The 18,471-nt window shown below is 39.0% G+C and overlaps 1 protein-coding gene, 1 long non-coding RNA gene and 1 other non-coding gene across 4 annotated transcripts in view; 1 reads left to right on the top strand and 2 right to left on the bottom strand.

Annotated features, from left to right (window-relative positions):
* Nucleotides 1–11,081: 11,081 nt before the first annotated feature.
* LOC127414650 (protein MAK16 homolog) lies at nucleotides 11,082–15,386 on the bottom strand. The gene is made up of 10 exons (XM_051652847.1): nucleotides 15,220–15,386; nucleotides 14,913–14,962; nucleotides 14,685–14,794; nucleotides 14,524–14,588; nucleotides 14,215–14,366; nucleotides 14,047–14,101; nucleotides 12,899–12,973; nucleotides 11,900–12,001; nucleotides 11,720–11,785; nucleotides 11,082–11,616 (listed from the first exon to the last, which is right to left on the bottom strand). The coding sequence occupies exons 1-10, from the start codon at nucleotides 15,232–15,234 to the stop codon at nucleotides 11,416–11,418; spliced, it is 891 nt and encodes a 296-aa protein (XP_051508807.1). The 5' UTR covers nucleotides 15,235–15,386; the 3' UTR covers nucleotides 11,082–11,415.
* A 168-nt stretch (nucleotides 15,387–15,554) lies between these two features.
* The window catches only part of LOC127414663 (uncharacterized), a 9,577-nt gene continuing 6,660 nt past the window's right edge, over nucleotides 15,555–18,471 (top strand). The window contains exons 1-2 of one of the 2 annotated variants that reach the window (XR_007892825.1): nucleotides 15,555–17,814; nucleotides 18,361–18,405. This is a non-coding gene — a long non-coding RNA (uncharacterized LOC127414663). Of the gene's footprint in view, nucleotides 17,815–18,177; nucleotides 18,406–18,471 lie in introns of both variants that reach the window. The other variant, XR_007892824.1, reaches the window with a different exon arrangement.
* LOC127415514 (small nucleolar RNA U13) lies at nucleotides 15,963–16,057 on the bottom strand. The gene has a single exon (XR_007892959.1). It is a non-coding gene; the product is annotated as a small nucleolar RNA U13 (small nucleolar RNA).

Below are 18,471 nucleotides of genomic sequence, written 5' to 3'. Positions count from 1 at the left end.
AGGATGTGGTCTCCATAGTGCTCTCCCTCCTGGAGAGGGAAGAGCACTTCCCCAGCGCTATTCTAGCAGGTGCTCGGAGGAAAATTACTTAATACAAAAATCAGGAAAGGCCACCGCCTGTAGCTCCCCCTGGGGTCCTAGGGGTCCGCAAGGGGGTACTTGGGGATCCACAGGAAATTTGAAAGAAAACAGAAGTTCCCTTTCGACTCAGTACACTTGACATTGCGTTTGCTAATGCATATGGGGAGTGTCCTTCCACACGACCTAGTTGAAACCTCTCTACAATAACACCCCACGCTTTTAGGCACGAAGCTGTTTGCTATAAAAGCAGGCGTGCAAACACCATTCTTCAGAATTTTCTTCATTCAAGACAGCGATTCATCTCTCATCTAGAAGCCCCCTGCTGCTTTGCTATCGACTATGTGTGTCAGTGGGCGGGATCTTCACAGCAACGAGAAGACTCTCTGCTCCCCTGCAGTGTTCCGGTTAACATCACTCCACCTTGCCGCTTGATGCTTCATTGGTGAATGGGCCACTTCAGCTTCCTGATTCCCCGCAGCACTTCGGCAAGAGTTGTGTATCCTTATAAGTAATTGTATTTTGTTATATTGTGTGTATATACACTACCGGTCAAAGTTTTTGAAACACTTACTCGTTCTTTATTATAATTTTTTTTCTTCACATTGTAGAATAATAGTAAAGTCATTAAAACTATGGAATAAAATAAATGGAACTATGGGAATGACTAAACAAAATCCAAAATAAATCAAAACTGTGTTATATTTTAGCATCTTCAAAGTAGTCACGCTTTGCCTAGAATTTTCAGAAATGTACTCAACATTTTCTCAAACAACTTCTTGAGGTATCACCCTGGGATGCTTTTTAAACAGTATTGAAGGAGTTCCCATCTATACGCTGGGCACTTATTGGCTGCTTTTCTTTATTATTTGGTCCAAGTCATCAATTTCTAAAACTTTTTTTATTAATTAAATTTTAGATTTATAATGAAATTAATTAATATGGTGGAACAAATATATTTTTGTCTACAAAACTCATTTCAAACATTTAAGCATACGCCTTCAGATCAAAAGATTTTTAAGATCATGGGAAACATTTCGGTCAAGTGTTTCAAAACTTTTGTCTGGTAGTGTGTGTGTATATATATATATATACATATATATATATATATATATATATATATATATATATATATATATATATATAAAAGAATTGCTTACGTGTTCGCGTCTTTTTAAAGACGTCGTTCCGTAAGTGTTCCTTATGCGAGAGGCACATCCCACTGTCAGATCAGCATGAGAGCTGCATTCACTGTCTGGGCCGCACCCACGCAGAGTCAGCTCTCATAGAGACAGACTGCCATCACTGTGAGGGCATGAACTCATTCTGAGGGGCGATTCAGCCTCCCGCGGCCTCCCACCCACCTCTTCTGTGACACCCAAGGGATCACACCAGGAGGCACGGCGGAGCTGCAAGGTCAAGCAGGATAAATTTAAGGTGGTCCTCGTGCCGGCACCCACCCCGCGAGCCCCTCAATCTCCATGTAATGCGTCTATGCCGATACATTATGTGCGTAACGAGCTCCGGCCCTCCGCATGAGCGTACGGCCTCATCTCGTTCAGCGGTTCTGACGCTGGGGATGATGACGATGTCATGTCTCTCGCTGCATAAAATGAGTGATCAGTGGATGATGATACCGCCCCTTCCCCCAGCAAGGGCGAGGAGTGTGTACGTGCCACTGATAAGGAGATGCTTTGCATCCTTTCAAGGGTGGTCAAAGAGCTCGATATCGAGTGGTCTCCTCCAGAGGAACCTACACAGTCTCGCCTTGATGAATGGTTCCTGCAGTCCGGACGCCGTCAAGCGACCGCATCCCGTAGATCTGCCCCATTCTTCCCTGAAGTTCATAATGAACTGTCAAAATCCTGGCACGTGCCCTATTCAGCTCACCTGCGCAGCAATTACATCCTCTCTAATGTGGATCACAGGAAAGAAAACGGTTATGCTCAACTATCCCCTCTGAAAGAGGTGGTAGTGGCACATCTCTGCCTGGTGAGTAGCAGGGTGTGGAACTCATGCCCCGTTCATCTTTCTAAGCCATGTCGACTAACGTCCGCACAGACTGGAAGAGCATACTCAGCGGCGTGCCAAACTGATTCAGCACTCCACATGATGATGGTGCTCCAAGTTTTCCAAGCCAAGCTCCTCAAACAAATGGACAAGCAAGGCTATGAGCCAGAGACATTCAAAGAGCTCCGCACCACTACGGACTTAGCGCTGCGAGCTACGAAAGTCACTGCACGGGCCATTGGCAAGTCAATGAGCAACCTGGTGTTTTTGGATTGTCACATCTGACTGACCCTCACGGAAATGCGTGACGCGGGAAAAGCCACTCTATTTGATGCTCCGGTGTCTCCAGCTGGCCTTTTTGTAGGCTCTGTGAATAGAAATGCTGAGTGCTATGTCACGACTCAGCAACACTCACAGGCTATGAGACATCTTATGCCAAAACGGAGCAGTACTTCATCACAACCAGCTCGCTCCTGCTCTGTCTCGGTCCAGCACCTGGCTAAAAACCCCACACCAGCTGCTGGGAAAGCCACGCAAGCCATGGCCCAAACAAAGGCAGCCGCCTCAGCGCAAGCCCTGCACCGACGGGAATGTGTCTCACATTAATCACATGCAATAAAGTTTCGACATTATGCACAACCGCTTCCCAATGGTGAGCGGCACATTATATCATGTATGAACATACAAAGGTTGCAAAAAGAGTACAGCGTTTGCACAAGACGCTCACAATTTTTGAATAAGGGCTTTCCCACTCCAAAGCCCACACATTATGCACAACCGCTTCCCAAAGCTGAGCGGCGCATTATATCCTGTTATGAACATACCAGATTGCCCTCTGTTCCGTTAGGCAGACGCGTGGCGAGCTCTTACTGGCATTCCGACTGGGTGATAAAAAAACAATTGAACATGATTAAATGATCCAATTTGCACATCGGCCGCCCTGTTTCAACGGTGTTCTGTCTTCCATGGTTCTGTCCGAAGATGTGCCGATGTTACAAGCCGAAATACACAATCTTCTCGCAAAGAACGCGATAGAGGTTATTTCGTATGAATTAATAAGCCTGCTATCCCACTGCACGAATGCGTGGCAAGTCCTCACGGGCGTGTCAAAGCTGGTGTTTACAATAGTTGAGCACAATCTGTGTTCCGACCACACGATATGCCGGTGTCGCATGCACAGACTGCGACACACACAGTGGGATTTACAGACATTATTTCCTTGTTCTGGAGAAGGATGGAGGACTTCGGCCCATTCTAGTTCTGAGACGCTTGAATTGTGTGCCCGCACGCACCCATTCAAAATGTTATTTCAGAAACAGATCTTATTGCACATCCGTCCTCGGAATTTGAAGAAAGCGTACTTCATATACCAATTGCACCGTGTTACAGGCAGCTTTTCAGATTCGCATTCGAGGGAACTGCGTATCAATATAAAGTCCTTAATTTCAGTCTGTCTATGACTCCCCGCACCTTCACGAAATGTATTGATGCAGCGCTCGCCCTATTGAAAATGAATGGTGTGTGTGTGTTTTGAATGACCTCAGCGATTGGTTAGTACTAGCCAATCAGAGGCACTACTGAGCAAACACAGAGACTTGCTGTTTTGCCATTTGGAAAATCTGGTCTAATGTCAACTGGGCGAAAAGCACACTTTTCCCCAGTCAGTAAATCTCCTTTTTAGGAGTTCATGCATTACCTCATACATCACCTCATGAACGAGCACGTACAGACAATTCTTCTGTTTCTGTTTCACTTCAAACTGAAAAGACATTATCACTGAAGTCATTTAATTTTCATGTGCATCGCGTTAACTCGCCCCTGTCTGGCTGCTCTAGCACCATGGACAGTGCCAGCCTTCTACCAACAGGGTGTTATGCTGAGTCAAATTTCAGAAAAAAAATGCTGACCACAAATGCATCCAACACAGGTTGGGGCATGGTGTGTAATGGACGGCCAACTTTCGGCACCTGGAAACAGGTGTGAAACGGCCGTGACATGTCAACCGCATAGAGCTACTGGCTGTCTTTCTAGCTTTGAGAGCTTTTCATTCTGATTTTGTGAATCACCACATTCTGATTCGTTCGGACAACACAACAGTAATGGCGTATATATGTCGTCATGTCACTCTGGCCCACGTTTGGCCAGTGAAATGCAAGTATGCGCTTCCCTGCTGCGCCTCCTTCATTCTGTCATCAGCAAAGTCTGAGTGGACATGGAAACAGTTCTGTTAATTGCGTCGAAATGGCCCAATCAGTCCTGTTTTTTCGGAGATGGTAGAAATACTGGACAGGCCTCCATAGTAAATACAGCTGAAGAAAGATCTTCTCTCTCAAACATAAGGCATGGTTTGGCATCCCTAGCCAAAGCTGCGAAACCTACACGTGTGGCCTTTGAATGGAGCACGTGAAACGCACCAGAACTGACGCATTCAGACATGAACACCATTTACAGGCTAGAGCGCTGTCCACGAGATGCCTCTACGTAATAAAATGGAATGTGTTTACTGATTGGTGTCTTTCACATGGCAAAGACCCAGTAAACTGCCCCATACATGAAATTCTTATATTTCTTCGAGCGATTAGATGCAGGACTCACTCCGTCAACGCTCAAAGTTTATGTGGCGACTATATCTGCATATCACGCACCTAAAGCCACGCCACTATAGTCAAACATGATTTAATCATAAAGTTCCTTAGAGGAGCAAGATGATTAAATCCACCACGGTCAACTTCAGTCTCAACTTGGGACCTAACTTTGGTCCTAAAAGTGCTCTAAGGGCTCCTCTTCGAGCCTTTGGACTCTGTTGATTTGCGCATTCTCTCCATTAAGACCGCACTACTGTTGGCTCTGGCCTCAGTAAAATGGGTCGGTGACTTACATGCACTATCAATTGACAATTCATGTCTGGAGTTTGGCCCTGGTCTTTCAAAGCCACTGTCAAACCCAGAAAAGGTGTCACGTGGGAGTCACGTGACGCCATGCGAGGAGCAGACGTGTAAACGGCTAGTTCTGCGCACTTTGCTAGTTTTTAATTATTTTTGTGTCATAATCCGGTGAGATTCGATACATTCTGCTACATATATGTTCTTTGAAGTCAACATGGCAAAGAAGTCAAAATCCTCAGGCTCTGGAGATATAAAAAGACACTTACATGCTCAAGCTGAAAACTCTGATGGGCCTGCAGACCAGGGACTCAGTTTGGATGGTGCAGCGGGCGAAATCCAGCGTCAACTGTCCAACATGTCTGTGATGCTGACGAACGTTGTTGCCGACTTAGAGGATCTTGCTGTAAAACGTCGATCGATTACGGCTATGGAAACTAAATTTTCTGAGTTGGTTTGATTGTCGGACGTCGAGAAACGGATTGATTATCTGGAGTCATCGGAGAGAGAGAATTAGCCACTAATCCGCTAATGACCAAGATAGATGTGGAACACGTTCTTGAAAAAACTGAAGATTTGGAGTACCAAAGTAGGCGAAATAATGTCCGAATTGTTGGAATTCCTGAGTATGAGGAAGGCTGAGATATGGTGAAATTCCTTGAGGAGCTTTTCCCAAGTCTGCTTGACATAACAGGCCATAAGCTGGAAATTGAGTGAGCTCACAGAGTCCCGGCTCTCAGATCCGCTGAGGGAGACAGTCCCCGATCAATTCTGGCCAAATTTCTGAGATTATCCGATAAAGATCTCGTGTTGTGCGTGGAGCAAAGGAAAGCTTTCTTGGAAGAATCACAACATTTTCTTGTTCCCGGACTTTGCGAATTCGACAAGAGAGAAACGTGATCAGTTCAAGGAATGCAAGAAACTCTTACGTCAACGGACGATCACGAAACAATTTGGTGTTTCTCTTGTGAGTGGATTTACTTGCTGTACTTACTCTTGGCTGTCTGAGGAAGCTGAGCGCCATTTTTGTTTCTTTTTGTGTTGTTTCCGCCTAGTGGCTGGAGTTTGTTTTGTGGAATAACATTCCTTCAAGAAACTTTTGCATTAACAGAAGATCGCTTTTACACAGTTCCCGGCCAGATTGAGAATGGATACTAAGTATGGCCGCAAAATATCTACATGCCTACAAGCGATGTCTGCCATAAAATCAATGGACTGAGGAAGTCATGGTGTGTTTCTTATCTGGCCTCTGAGTGAACTTGACTCACTCAATACACTCTTGACCATCCGAGGAACCAGGACATCTGTTTTGTTTCTTTTTGTGCTGGTTCCGCCTAGCGGCTGGAGTTTGTTTTGTGGAATAACACTCCTTTGGGACAGTTGTGGATGAATCTGCACGTTCTTTGTTTGGGAGGATTACGTCATCTGCTGCAGTCATGACCAGCCGGCTCACTGAACATTCGTTTGGCTGTCTGAGGAAACTGTATGGCTTTATATATATAATAATTATTATTATTATTATTATTTTATTTTATTTTTTTTGTGCTGGTTCCGCTAGAGACCAGAGCTTGTTTTTTGGAGGAACACACCTTCGAGACAGTTCTGTGAATGACTCTACACGTTCTTTGTGTTTATTCTGCCTATTGGCTGGAGTTTGTTTTATAAGTTATTTTCTGTTGTGTAGTTTTGCCTCACAAAATTTGTACAGAAGCACCGGACTAGAGCAATATGATGGCAAAGTTGTCACGGGGGCTCTCGTAGGTATACATGGACTTTTTGAGTTTGGAGGGATTGACGCCGGTTGGTGCTGTCGTGTGCGGGGTTAATGCACACGTTTTTCTTTTTTCTGTTTGTTTGGTTCTGAGGGAAGTTCGGGGTTTGACTGTTGCACTAATGGGGAATGTGGTCTTTATAATCTTGTTTTTGACATACAATCTATGTTTTCTAATATGTCAAAATGTCAAATGTTAATATGAGTGGATTATCTTTCTCAGTGTGGAATGTGAATGGGTTGGGACACCCCATAAAAAGAAGGAAGGTTATTTCTTTTCTTAAGTGTAAGAAATATTAAATAGTGTTTCTTCAAGAAACACATCTTTCCCCGCAGGAACCTGAAAAATTTGGGAAGATATGGGGTGGACATGTTTTCTTTAGTGCTGGTTCAAGTAAGAGCAGGGAGGTCATTATACTGATAAATAAACATCTACAATTCAAATGTCTCAAACAGATTAAAGATAAATTAGGAAGAGTCATTATTGTTTTAGCAGAAATTCAGGGGCAAAGATTGATTTTGGCTAATATTTACGCACCTAACGCTGATGATCAGGGCTTTTTTATAGATCTTGAAGGGATGTTGCAAGCTGCTGGCACTCCTCATGATATAATATTGATATAATATTGGGAGGAGACTTTAATCATTTGATGGACTCAGTCCTTGATCATAGTGAAGCAAAAGTGTGTAAGCCCACTATAGCAACATTGACACTTCACAGGATGTGTAAAAATCTTGGTCTTGTAGATATTTGGAGACTTTTGAACCCATCTGGTAGGGACTATACATTTTTTTCATCAGTCCATAAGATTTATTCTAGAATAGATTTTTTTTTTATATCTAAGTCCCTCATTTCATCTGTTGTGGATTGCTCAATTGGAAACATCTTAGTCTCATATCACGCCCTGGTGAATTTAGAGGTGTTGCCACATATAAAGAAAAATAAATCATATAGTTGGCACTTTAATGTATCACTTTTGCAAAATCCTGATTTCCAACAAATGTTAAAGGCTGAAATTAATGTTTATACGGAGACCAACTGGTCCTCAGTATCCTCTGTGGGCATGGCTTGGGAGGCACTTAAGGCAGTTCTTAGGGGCCGGATCATATAGTATGCCTCATTCACCAAAAAATCCAAAGCACGAGAGCTCGTGGAGTTGGAAGGGAATATTAAAAGTGCCAAGGCACAGCTGAAGCGCTGAATGTTGTCTGACAGCCTCAGAGAATTGACCTGATTGAAATACAGATATAATACAATTTTGTCACAGAAGGTGGAGTTTTGGCTATTCAGGGCAAGACAGTCATATTTAAGTCAGGGGACAAAGCAGGGAAGCTTTTGGCTAGATATATAAAGCAGAGAGAGTCTTTTTCTACCATTCCCTCAGTGAAATCTGCTGGTGGTGAAATATTTACCTCGGCCATTGATATTAATAATGCTTTTAAAGAATTCTATCTTGATCTCTATAGTTCCACGTCTACGTCTACTGTTGGAGATATTAGAAACTTTGTGCAACCATTAAAACTCCCTAAGCTGACGACGGAGCAAAAAAATTATCTTGATTCTGAGATAACCTTGGAGGAGCTTGGCGAGGTAATTAAGGCCTTGCCTACAGGTAAGTGTCCGGGGCCAGATGGCTTTGCCGCTGAATTTTTTAGATCTTATGCTACAGAACTTGCTCCACTTTTGTTAGACGTTTATACAGAATCACTAAAGAAAGGAAATCTTCCACCAACCATGACACAAGCCTGGATCAGTCTGATTCTTAAAAATGACAAAGTTCCAAGCGAGTGTAAGAGTTACCGTCCAATTTCCCTGATCCAGCTAGTCGTTACAATTTTGCCAAAATTTTTGGCTAACCGATTATGACATCTCTTATACATATAGATCAGGTGGGGTTTATTCGGGACCACAGCTCTTCTGATAACATTAGGCATTTTGTCAATATCATGTGGTCACTGGCGAATGATCAGACTCCAGTCACGGCCATCTCACTTGACACTGAAAAGGTGTTTGGTATGGTAGAATGGGATTATTTTTTTAAGATGTTGGAAATATACGGGTTCAGGAAGACTTTTATTGGATGGATTAAGTTACTTTATAGACACACCCTGTAGCGGCGGTACAAACAAATGGATTAATTTCAGACTATTTTATTCTGGACAGGGGCACCTGGCAGGGTTGCCCTCTTTCCCCATTATTGTTCTGTCTTGCCCTGGAACCATTAGCAGCCACAATAAGAAAGGAGGATGATGGCGGGAGGTATGGCACATAAGCTTTTGCTTTACGCAGATGATATATTATTATTAGTCTCCGATCCCACTAGATATATGCCTTGCCTCCACAGAATTATTAATTCCTTTTCTAAGTTCTCAGGTTACAGAGTCAATTGGTCTAAATCCGAAGCTTTGGCTCTGACAGCGTACTGCCCAGTAACGGATTCCCAGCAAATTTGTCAGATTTTCTTCCAAATGTTGTAATAAAATCTTATGTCATGTTAGTCGTTTGTATGATAATAGATCAGCACTGACAGTACTATTAATACGAGAACCATGTGAGAGCAAACCTAGTCTATTTTACCAAGTAACTTTTACTATTTAAATATTAGTTCTACACTAAGTGTTCAGCTTAACTTTTAAAACTATACAGGTGCATCTCAATAAATTAGAATGTCGTGGAAAAGTTCATTTATTTCAGTAATTCAACTCAAATTGTGAAACTCGTGTATTAAATAAATTCAATGCACACAGACTGAAGTAGTTTAAGTCTTTGGTTCTTTTAATTGTGATGATTTTGGCTCACATTTAACAAAAACCCACCATTTCACTATCTCAAAAAATTAGAATATGGTGACATGCCAATCAGCTAATCAACTCAAAACACCTGCAAAGGTTTCCTGAGCCTTCAAAATGGTCTCTCAGTTTGGTTCACTAGGCTACACAATCATGGGGAAGACTGCTGATCTGACAGTTGTCCAGAAGACAATCATTGACACCCTTCACAAGGAGGGTAAGCCACAAACATTAATTGCCAAAGAAGCTGGCTGTTCACAGAGTGCTGTATCCAAGCATGTTAACAGAAAGTTGAGTGGAAGGAAAAAGTGTGGAAGAAAAAGATGCACAACCAACCGAGAGAACCGCAGCCTTATGAGGATTGTCAAGCAAAATCGATTCAAAAATTTGGGTGAACTTCACAAGGAATGGACTGAGGCTGGGGTCAAGGCATCAAGAGCCACCACACACAGACATGTCAAGGAATTTGGCTACAGTTGTCGTATTCCTCTTGTCAAGCCACTCCTGAACCACAGACAACGTCAGAGGCATCTTACCTGGGCTAAGGAGAAGAAGAACTGGACTGTTGCCCAGTGTTCCAAAGTCCTCTTTTCAGGTGAGAGCAAGTTTTGCATTTCATTTGGAAACCAAGGTCCTAGAGTCTGGAGGAAGGGTGGAGAAGCTCATAACCCAAGTTGCTTGAAGTCCAGTGTTAAGTTTCCACAGTCTGTGATGATTTGGGGTGCAATGTCATCTGCTGGTGTTGGTCCATTGTGTTTTTTGAAAACCAAAGTCACTGCACACGTTTACCAAGAAATTTTGGAGCACTTCAGGCTTCCTTCTGCTGACCAGCTTTTTAAAGATGCTGATTTCATTTTCCAGCAGGATTTAGCACCTGCCCACACTGCCAAAAGCACCAAAAGTTGGTTAAATGACCATGGTGTTGGTGTACTTGACTGGCCAGCAAACTCACCAGACCTGAACCCCATAGAGAATCTATGGTGTATTGTCAAGAGGAAAATGAGAAACAAGAGACCAAAAAATGCAGATGAGCTGAAGGCCACTGTCAAAGAAACCTGGGCTTCCATACCACCTCAGCAGTGCCACAAACTGATCACCTCCATGCCACGCCGAATTGAGGCAGTAATTAAAGCAAAAGGAGCCCCTACCAAGTATTGAGTACATATACAGTGAATGAACATACTTTCCAGAAGGCCAACAATTCACTAAAAATGTTTTTTTTTATTGGTTTTATGATGTATTCTAATTTTTTGAGATAGTGAATTGGTGGGTTTTTGTTAAATGTGAGCCAAAATCATCACAATTAAAAGAACCAAAGACTTAAACTACTTCAGTCTGTGTGCATTGAATTTATTTAATACAGAAGTTCCACAATTTGAGTTGAATTACTGAAATAAATGAACTTTTCCACGACATTCTAATTTATTGAGATGCACCTGTATCTTAACACCAAGGCCAAAACAGCCATTGAGGTCTATCAAATGTGCCTTTAAAGTGGTCAAGCCATATTTAAGAGATTACACAAAACAAACACTTAAAGAGCAGAAATGTATAGTTCTCAATTTATTCAGACATATTTTAAGTGACAGCTGTCAGAATGCATTATTGTAGCTATTATTTTACCAGCTACTTCTAAGGTTTCTCATAATATGAATAAGGGTCAAATAAAGCTGACCCTGATGTACACAACTGTAAAAAAGAAAAAGAGAACATTTATGCTTAGCAACAGCATTCAGTTTAAACAAACAATCCCAGATTTGGGGTTTTGGTGGATGTGTGTGTGTTAATATGCATCACTGTACATTGTTATTGATTACAGTTGTTCTACAACAACAGCTCCATAATTTGAAAGGCAGCAGAGTGATGTGATCGGTAGTTTAGTCCTTATGTAGCTTTGCTTTTCTGAGCTGGTTCTGTCTCTTGTTCATATTCTATCTCCACATACGCCCGTTTTTTCCTGATAGGCCCTTTCAGTGGAGCTTTTCCTTTCGATTTTGCCTTGCTCTCCTCTTCCATCTCTTCTTCTACTTCTTCTTCACTGGATTCCTCCTCTTCATCACTGCTGCCCTTAAGGTTGTTCAATTCCTGCTTAAAATAATGCAACATTCATTATGTACAAATCACTCTCTGAGATATTCAACCATGTTGTTTTTTTTGAAGTACATAAAATTATTCAGTTCTAAATCACCTCAAAGTCGCTGAGATCACTCTCTTCAAAATCCTCATCAGCAACAAATTCTCTCTGCCCAGACTCCTAAACACAGAAACATGTGATCCTGCATGGTTAAATGTATGATCAATGCAATTCACATGCACTTTTCTTGTAATAAAGATTTACACTCAACATCAACAAAACAACAGTTAATACCTCTTCATCATCTTCCTCTTCCTCCAATTCAGATTCAATCTCATCCTGTTTTTCCATAGCTTTATCGAAGGCATGGATGGGGAAGTTGTAAATGTCTCCATACTAAAATGAAAACAGAACACTTGCAAATGTAATGACTGTTTCGGCAAAAAAAGCAGGAAATAAATTATGGAGCAAATTCACTAAACAGTTTCACCATTTTTCCGTGTGGTGTGTGCAAAACCCTGCATTTCTTTTCTCTCTAAACACCTGCAATCCAGTTTAACCAAGCACAATTAGAATGAAATTAATCAGAAAGCACTGCGCTGCAACTCAGTAACACTACAATAAGGTTCCATTCGTTAACATGATATAACAATGAACAATACTTGTATAGCATTTATTAATCTTGGTGAATGCTAAATTCAACACATACTAAAAATCAAACTTTTTAAAATCAAAAGTAGTTTAATGCAGCATGAACTAACAATGAACAGTTGTATTTTTATTAACTAACATTAACAAAGGTTAATAAATAAAATAAATTGTATATATATTTTTCATTATTAGTTCATGATACCTAATGCATTAACTAATGTTAACTAATGTAACCTTATTATGAAGTGATACCCACAAACTTCTACTATTTGCCCGGTGCAATAAACGCTGCATTATTACCATCCACGGAAAGCAGGCGGTAAACAGAATTTACTTTAAAAGAGATGTTTGTGTACATTTTCCATTGATCATGGCAACAGTAACTCAACAAATGATCATAGATAAACAAATGATGGAGAAATGACGGTGTTATAACCAGGTTTTCTTACCAGCTTATGCAATGTGCAGTGGTTTGCACATGCCTGTTTACGTTTTGACGTCAAAAGCAGAGAATAACCAGATGATTTCAAATCTCATGTAAATGCAGTTTTCCTGCGTTGTCAGATTTTTTTGAATAAATTACATTTTTTTTTAGTTCTCAGTGTATTGGTGTCCATGTAACTATTGTGAAGATCCACTTACAGTTCCTTGTTTTAGACGTTCTAGCAGTTCTTTTTCAATGGCATTTTCCAGCTGAGCAGCAATCAGGGCTTTTTCCTGTTAGTGAAAAGTGAGTGAATATTATGTTATTAAAATAAATATAACCCCAAGTTAAAACCTACATTTGACATAAAATGATAAAGGATTAAAAAAATAAAATAAAAAAAATTATATATATATTAAATATCATACAAATATATTCAGGATTAGGGCTGGGTATTGATACAGATTTCCTGATTCGATTCACAAGCTCTTGATTCGATTCTACTTATATGGGTATATTTCAGTTATAATGTCACTTTTTGCTTACATATTAAATAAATTCTCTCCCAGCTAATGCTGTTAATTATACAGGGGACCTTCTATCTAGGTACAATGTGAAAATATTAATTTGACCAATTATATTTAATTAGTTGTCACATTTTGGCTTTTTAAAAATTAACAAATCTATGTTTTCAAACAATAAATATTATATTATATTTTGTTACATGTTTATTGTTTAATTGCATAATTTGTACTATTTACAAGTATTTACATGAATTTGTTGAACACTTACTAAAACTGGTAATGTCTCTTTAAGAAAACCAGCATTTCTGTGAAGAGCGTCTGTAGATGAGTGCATGTTAACGAGAGAGACTCGAATGGATTTACCTCATCTGTGCTATGCATGATTAGAATTTAAAGTTTCTTTTTTTGTTGTTTTGTTTTTTGTTTAACAACTGACTGTAAAGAACAGAAAGGGTATTAAAAGAGACCTTATTCAATGACAAATCGGTTGGTGTGGATCTTGTCTTTGGACACTCACAGAACAACTTTTACTCTCAACACGCTGTGAAAGGATCTTACTGCTGAATACTCTGTCACTATACTACAGAATTACTGCTGAATGAAATATAAACATTTACCAGCCAGTTTCCAAATATATAGCCTACATTTTAGTCACACAGCGAAAAAATTTGGTTGCAAATGCGAGTGAATTCCTCTTATTGTAGTGGAGGTTGCGCATAGAGTAAAAGATTGATCTTGGGATTTAAGGACCGATATCAAGATGAAGATCACAACGCATCAGAAAAATCTATATTTTTACCCACCCCTACTCAAGGCTGCATATTATCAGTATGGTCACTGACCTCTCTCCTCTTTTCTCTTCTCTCTACTTTTCTACTGAGTGGAACCAATTTTCTCCTTAAAAAACAAAAACAAAACAATCAATACAAAACAATATGGAAAATGATTCTCACAGATTTGAATAAATAGCTGGACACAGATAAGCATTGACAAATAAGAAAGGGACTCACTGTCTTTTCAACGTGAGTTTGCGGATTCGAATGAGATACTGTGTGATCTTTGTTAAGCGCTGTTTGCATTTGTGTCGTATGAATCGCGGCCAATAGATGAGGTTTTCATCAATCTGTTCCAAGGCCTTCGCATAGTTTCTGTCAAGTTTCACCTGAGAAAAAAGAAACCGTAGCATGTAATGGAAACATGGCACGTAGCACACTTCAAATTAAATTCATTTCATCATCAATTATATCACTGTGCTGGAGCATGTTTACTAGTTTATTGTTATTTTCACTGTACTGATCTTGACTGATGAATGCTCATACCTTCTCCCACATGCGAGCGGGGAATGCTGCTCTCTCAATAACTTTCATGTAGAGATAACAAAGACCTGAGGGGGAAAAAACTGTTGTAATGGGCAAGAAACATTCAGAAACATTTGGAAAACCCACCTGTTTGCAATGACACTTTATTTCAATAGGATTACCTTTTTCTTCTCTTACAGTAGCATACTGACTGTTAGCAAGAGGACATGACGACCGATTACAAAGTCCTGTGATGTTGTATTCATTTCGACAGAACTGTTGGGTTTTAGTTCTTCAATAATTGAAAGAAAGCAAACAGTTAGATTTCATGTTCTTCTACATCTTTGATAATGGACACATTATAAAAACTCTTAAGACTGATTAAGAAAACCAAAACCACATTTACTTACTTTACTTTGTAGGAACAAAAACTCTTATTGCCGATAAGATCCCATATAACCTTTAAAAAAAAAAAAAAAAGAAGAAGCATTTAACAGTGTATTGCATGGAAAAGAAATTATATTGTCATTTACGTTAACCACACTGACTCGAGGTGTGCATTGCCAAAGCAGCCCCATTACTTATCTATGTTTAGTTGTAGTAAACACGTTATCACTTCTTAACTGAACTGCATATAAATGCTGTCATTCAATTAATCCCAACAGACAACTTGGTTGTGTCTATAGCGTTTCATACGTTTTAGATAGCTTTACTTACGTCGTCGTGTTGCATTTTTGAAGCCTTCTTTGAACGTCCGTCCCTTGATACGTGGCCAGCACTGCTAATCGGATACAATTAAACAAGTGGTAAAAACTTTTAAGACAGCTAAATCAACTTATGCGATCAAATGATTAGCACATGGAAGTTACTGGCAGCGGCCATCTTGGCACGATGACCTACTCAAATCTCGCGATATTTGAATGTTCATAATGTCATTTTAATTCGTTTTCTATTTGAAATTGTACAGCGTATATTGTTATTATAGTTTGTATTTTATTAATTACCTGGCACCTTATTTTAAGTATATTCTTATTTTCATTTGTTACTGTTTTATTATTGTTATTATTATTAATTTATAATATATTGTATGTCAAAACAATCATGCCAATAAAGTACTTTAAATAGAAAATGTAATACTTCCGCCAGCTTTGATCATGATGTTGACAGAAACAAAAACATGCTGCTGGGTGGGTTAAACGTGTTTGCGGGATATTTCACATATAAATATGGAGCAGTACAATGTATCTTCTCATTAATGTTATCCCAATTGATTCTATAAATATGTTCTTATAAACAACGTCAAAACATGAGCATTTAACTTTTTTACGAGCTGTTTGTTCTTCAGTGTTCACGGTGTTTTCGTTGATACTGATGAAACATTTACATATATCTTAATATGCTCTTCGACTAGTGTTATTTACAAACACTATTCTTCACTTTATATTTACAACATTGCAACATATCAGATGGTCAATGTGCTTGCGTAACAAGGAGGTAGCACATGTCACGTAAAGACGTGACCTAACCAATCATCATTTGTCTGAACCAGAAGGATCAACGTAAACAGGACCTCGAAACAATCTGTCTTCAAACTACTGCTTTCTGCGCGGTGGTTACAAACTTAGGCTTCTTGTTTTATTTGAACACTTTAATGCGTATTGTTGTATATAATTGATATCATTAGTTTCATTATATGGAATGAAAAGAATATGGACTTATCTAAGGTCAAACGTGAAGTTAGCATGCATTTAATCATATTCATGACATGAAAACGCTGGACAGGTTTCATTGGTCGACTCCTTTCATAAGCCAGTACTGGGCACTGCATGTGAAAGCTAGTGTTTATGAAAAACAGATAGTAGCTGGATGTAATAAAATATCGATATAGCGATTATTGATCGGCACGTTATTTTATCGATACATTTTTGAGGCACCTGATTGTGTAACGCGGAAGTAAACCGCGGCTGCATTTCCGGTGAATGTGTAAAAGTTCAGCTGTTGTTGACCTCGGTGTAAATAAATAGAATAATAATAATAATACCAGAGTTTAGTGATATAAGTTTATAAAATATCACAAAACCACAGGATGTACAGCAGAATGATGGCCTTATGTCGGATCATATTCTAACTTCAGCATTTATATTAAAAGAGTAAGTAAATCACTCATTTGTTGCTGTGTGTTGTATTGAAGAGACGATGATAAAATCTGCTTCTTATTTTACAGAGATCGTGATGATGCAGTGTTTCTTGTCTCCATTTAAACCTCCATTTATATGTACCTGCATAACCTCCAATGATGCCTTTATTTATTTATTTCCAAAGGTTTCATATGCTGAATGTGACATCTGTGTGTCTGTTTACTATACACCGCTAAAAGAGAGTAAAATGCGTTTATTATTTATTATAAAGATGAAACAGTATGCAGTTTTGGTACAAACAAATTTGAAGCAGCATACAGGTGGATATAACAAGTCTAATTTCTTTCAATTAAATTAATTTCTTATTTCTCTACCCCACAATTTTAAAATAATAAGAAAATATTTTAAAATATTTCCAGCGAAATAAATGACAAAAGTTTTTAAAGTTATCCACAAATATAATGAAGTTGCAATGACGAGCAGCACTACTTATTGGGAAACAAGGCCCAGGATGATAATTTCTTTGTGGTAAAATTGCTCAAATGTTGGTTGGGACATTTCCGATATTCTGGAAGTTGCATCCCTACCTAAATCTACCTCTATGTCGTGTCGATATAGGGACAATAGTTATAGGGCAAAATTTGTCAACTTAGGCAAATAGAGGGAGCAGATTGTATTTTTTATTTAAAAAAAACAAAAACAAAATTAAGATAATACTTATTCAAAATAACCACTTCAGAAAAGGGTTAACCATTCTCTTTTAATTTCAATCACATTTGGCATTTCATAGCATCTCAAGTATTCTATAAACAAATTAATCTCCATTGTGATTGGATCACTCAGTGTGAGCTCACTTTGAAATGTTTTCAAAAATCTGTTCCTCCCACTAAACAAACAAATAAAAAAAATAAAAAATAAAAAAAATAAAAAAGCGTGTTTTATGGGGGCCTTTTGCCCTGTCAACAGGGCTGCTTTTTACCCCAGATACTATCCTTTCACTTATTGGACAGTTATTTAAAAAAAAAAAAAAAAAAAAAAAACTTTTGAGTTAATCACCTTGAACAAAACTGAAAATGACAAATGAGTATTTTGGCTCACAATAAATTTGATTATTTTAGGGATTTAGCCCCATTGTACCCTAAATGGGTGATGAAATTTGTCTATGGCAGAAATAGTAAGTATGGTAGTATACCATTAGTAGGTGTTTATTCTGACACCTTCTGTTCCTTGTGTTTTTGTAACAGTACACCATGTTTATATACCATGTTATATTTTGTTTATCATATAGTAATATCATGTTTATTCTTAAATAAAATACAAAATGAATACAAATACTGACTTCTTAATTTAGGCTTTTATTGGACTTTTTTCTTGTACACACAGCAGGCACTGTATTAAGCAATACATAAACCTTTCAAATGAATAATGTTTTATGTTATTATATGTTAAATTCAAACATCTGAATTCCACTTCGTCTGCAATAGAAACAATTTTTTTAAAAAAGCAAACGTTGTGTGATCTTTCATGGCTGATGTAGGTTTAGCACATGGCGGGAAGCACAAAGTGTCCTGCTCTTTTCAACTCCTCTCCCAACTGCAACCGGCAAATCTTGCCGATCGGTAGAGCAAGGCGCAGATCAAGTTGATATCACTTGTTGATCTTTGATTTGGAAGCAGCCATCAAGGCTTTGTGCATGCTTGTAACTGTCCTCTTCTTACAGAAACAAGTGTGACTTGCCAAGGTGGATACAGTTACTTAAACTGTGGTAAGTAGTTAAACATACATCTTTTTAATTTTGTTTCATATTTCTAAGCTTCACCTATACATACCA

The sequence above is a fragment of the Myxocyprinus asiaticus genome, chromosome 24, assembly GCF_019703515.2.
Source record: "Myxocyprinus asiaticus isolate MX2 ecotype Aquarium Trade chromosome 24, UBuf_Myxa_2, whole genome shotgun sequence".
In the NCBI taxonomy this organism is placed as follows: Eukaryota; Metazoa; Chordata; class Actinopteri; order Cypriniformes; family Catostomidae; genus Myxocyprinus; species Myxocyprinus asiaticus.
This window is presented reverse-complemented; position numbering and strand designations above follow the sequence as displayed.

Coding starts and splice junctions, on each gene's coding strand:
- LOC127414650 (XM_051652847.1), bottom strand. Junction 14,589..14,684: donor TACTGTAAGAGAAGAAAAAG/GTAATCCTATTG, acceptor TTTCCCCCTCAG/GTCTTTGTTATCTCTACATG. Junction 12,002..12,898: donor AACGTCTAAAACAAGGAACT/GTAAGTGGATCT, acceptor TTTTCATTTTAG/TATGGAGACATTTACAACTT.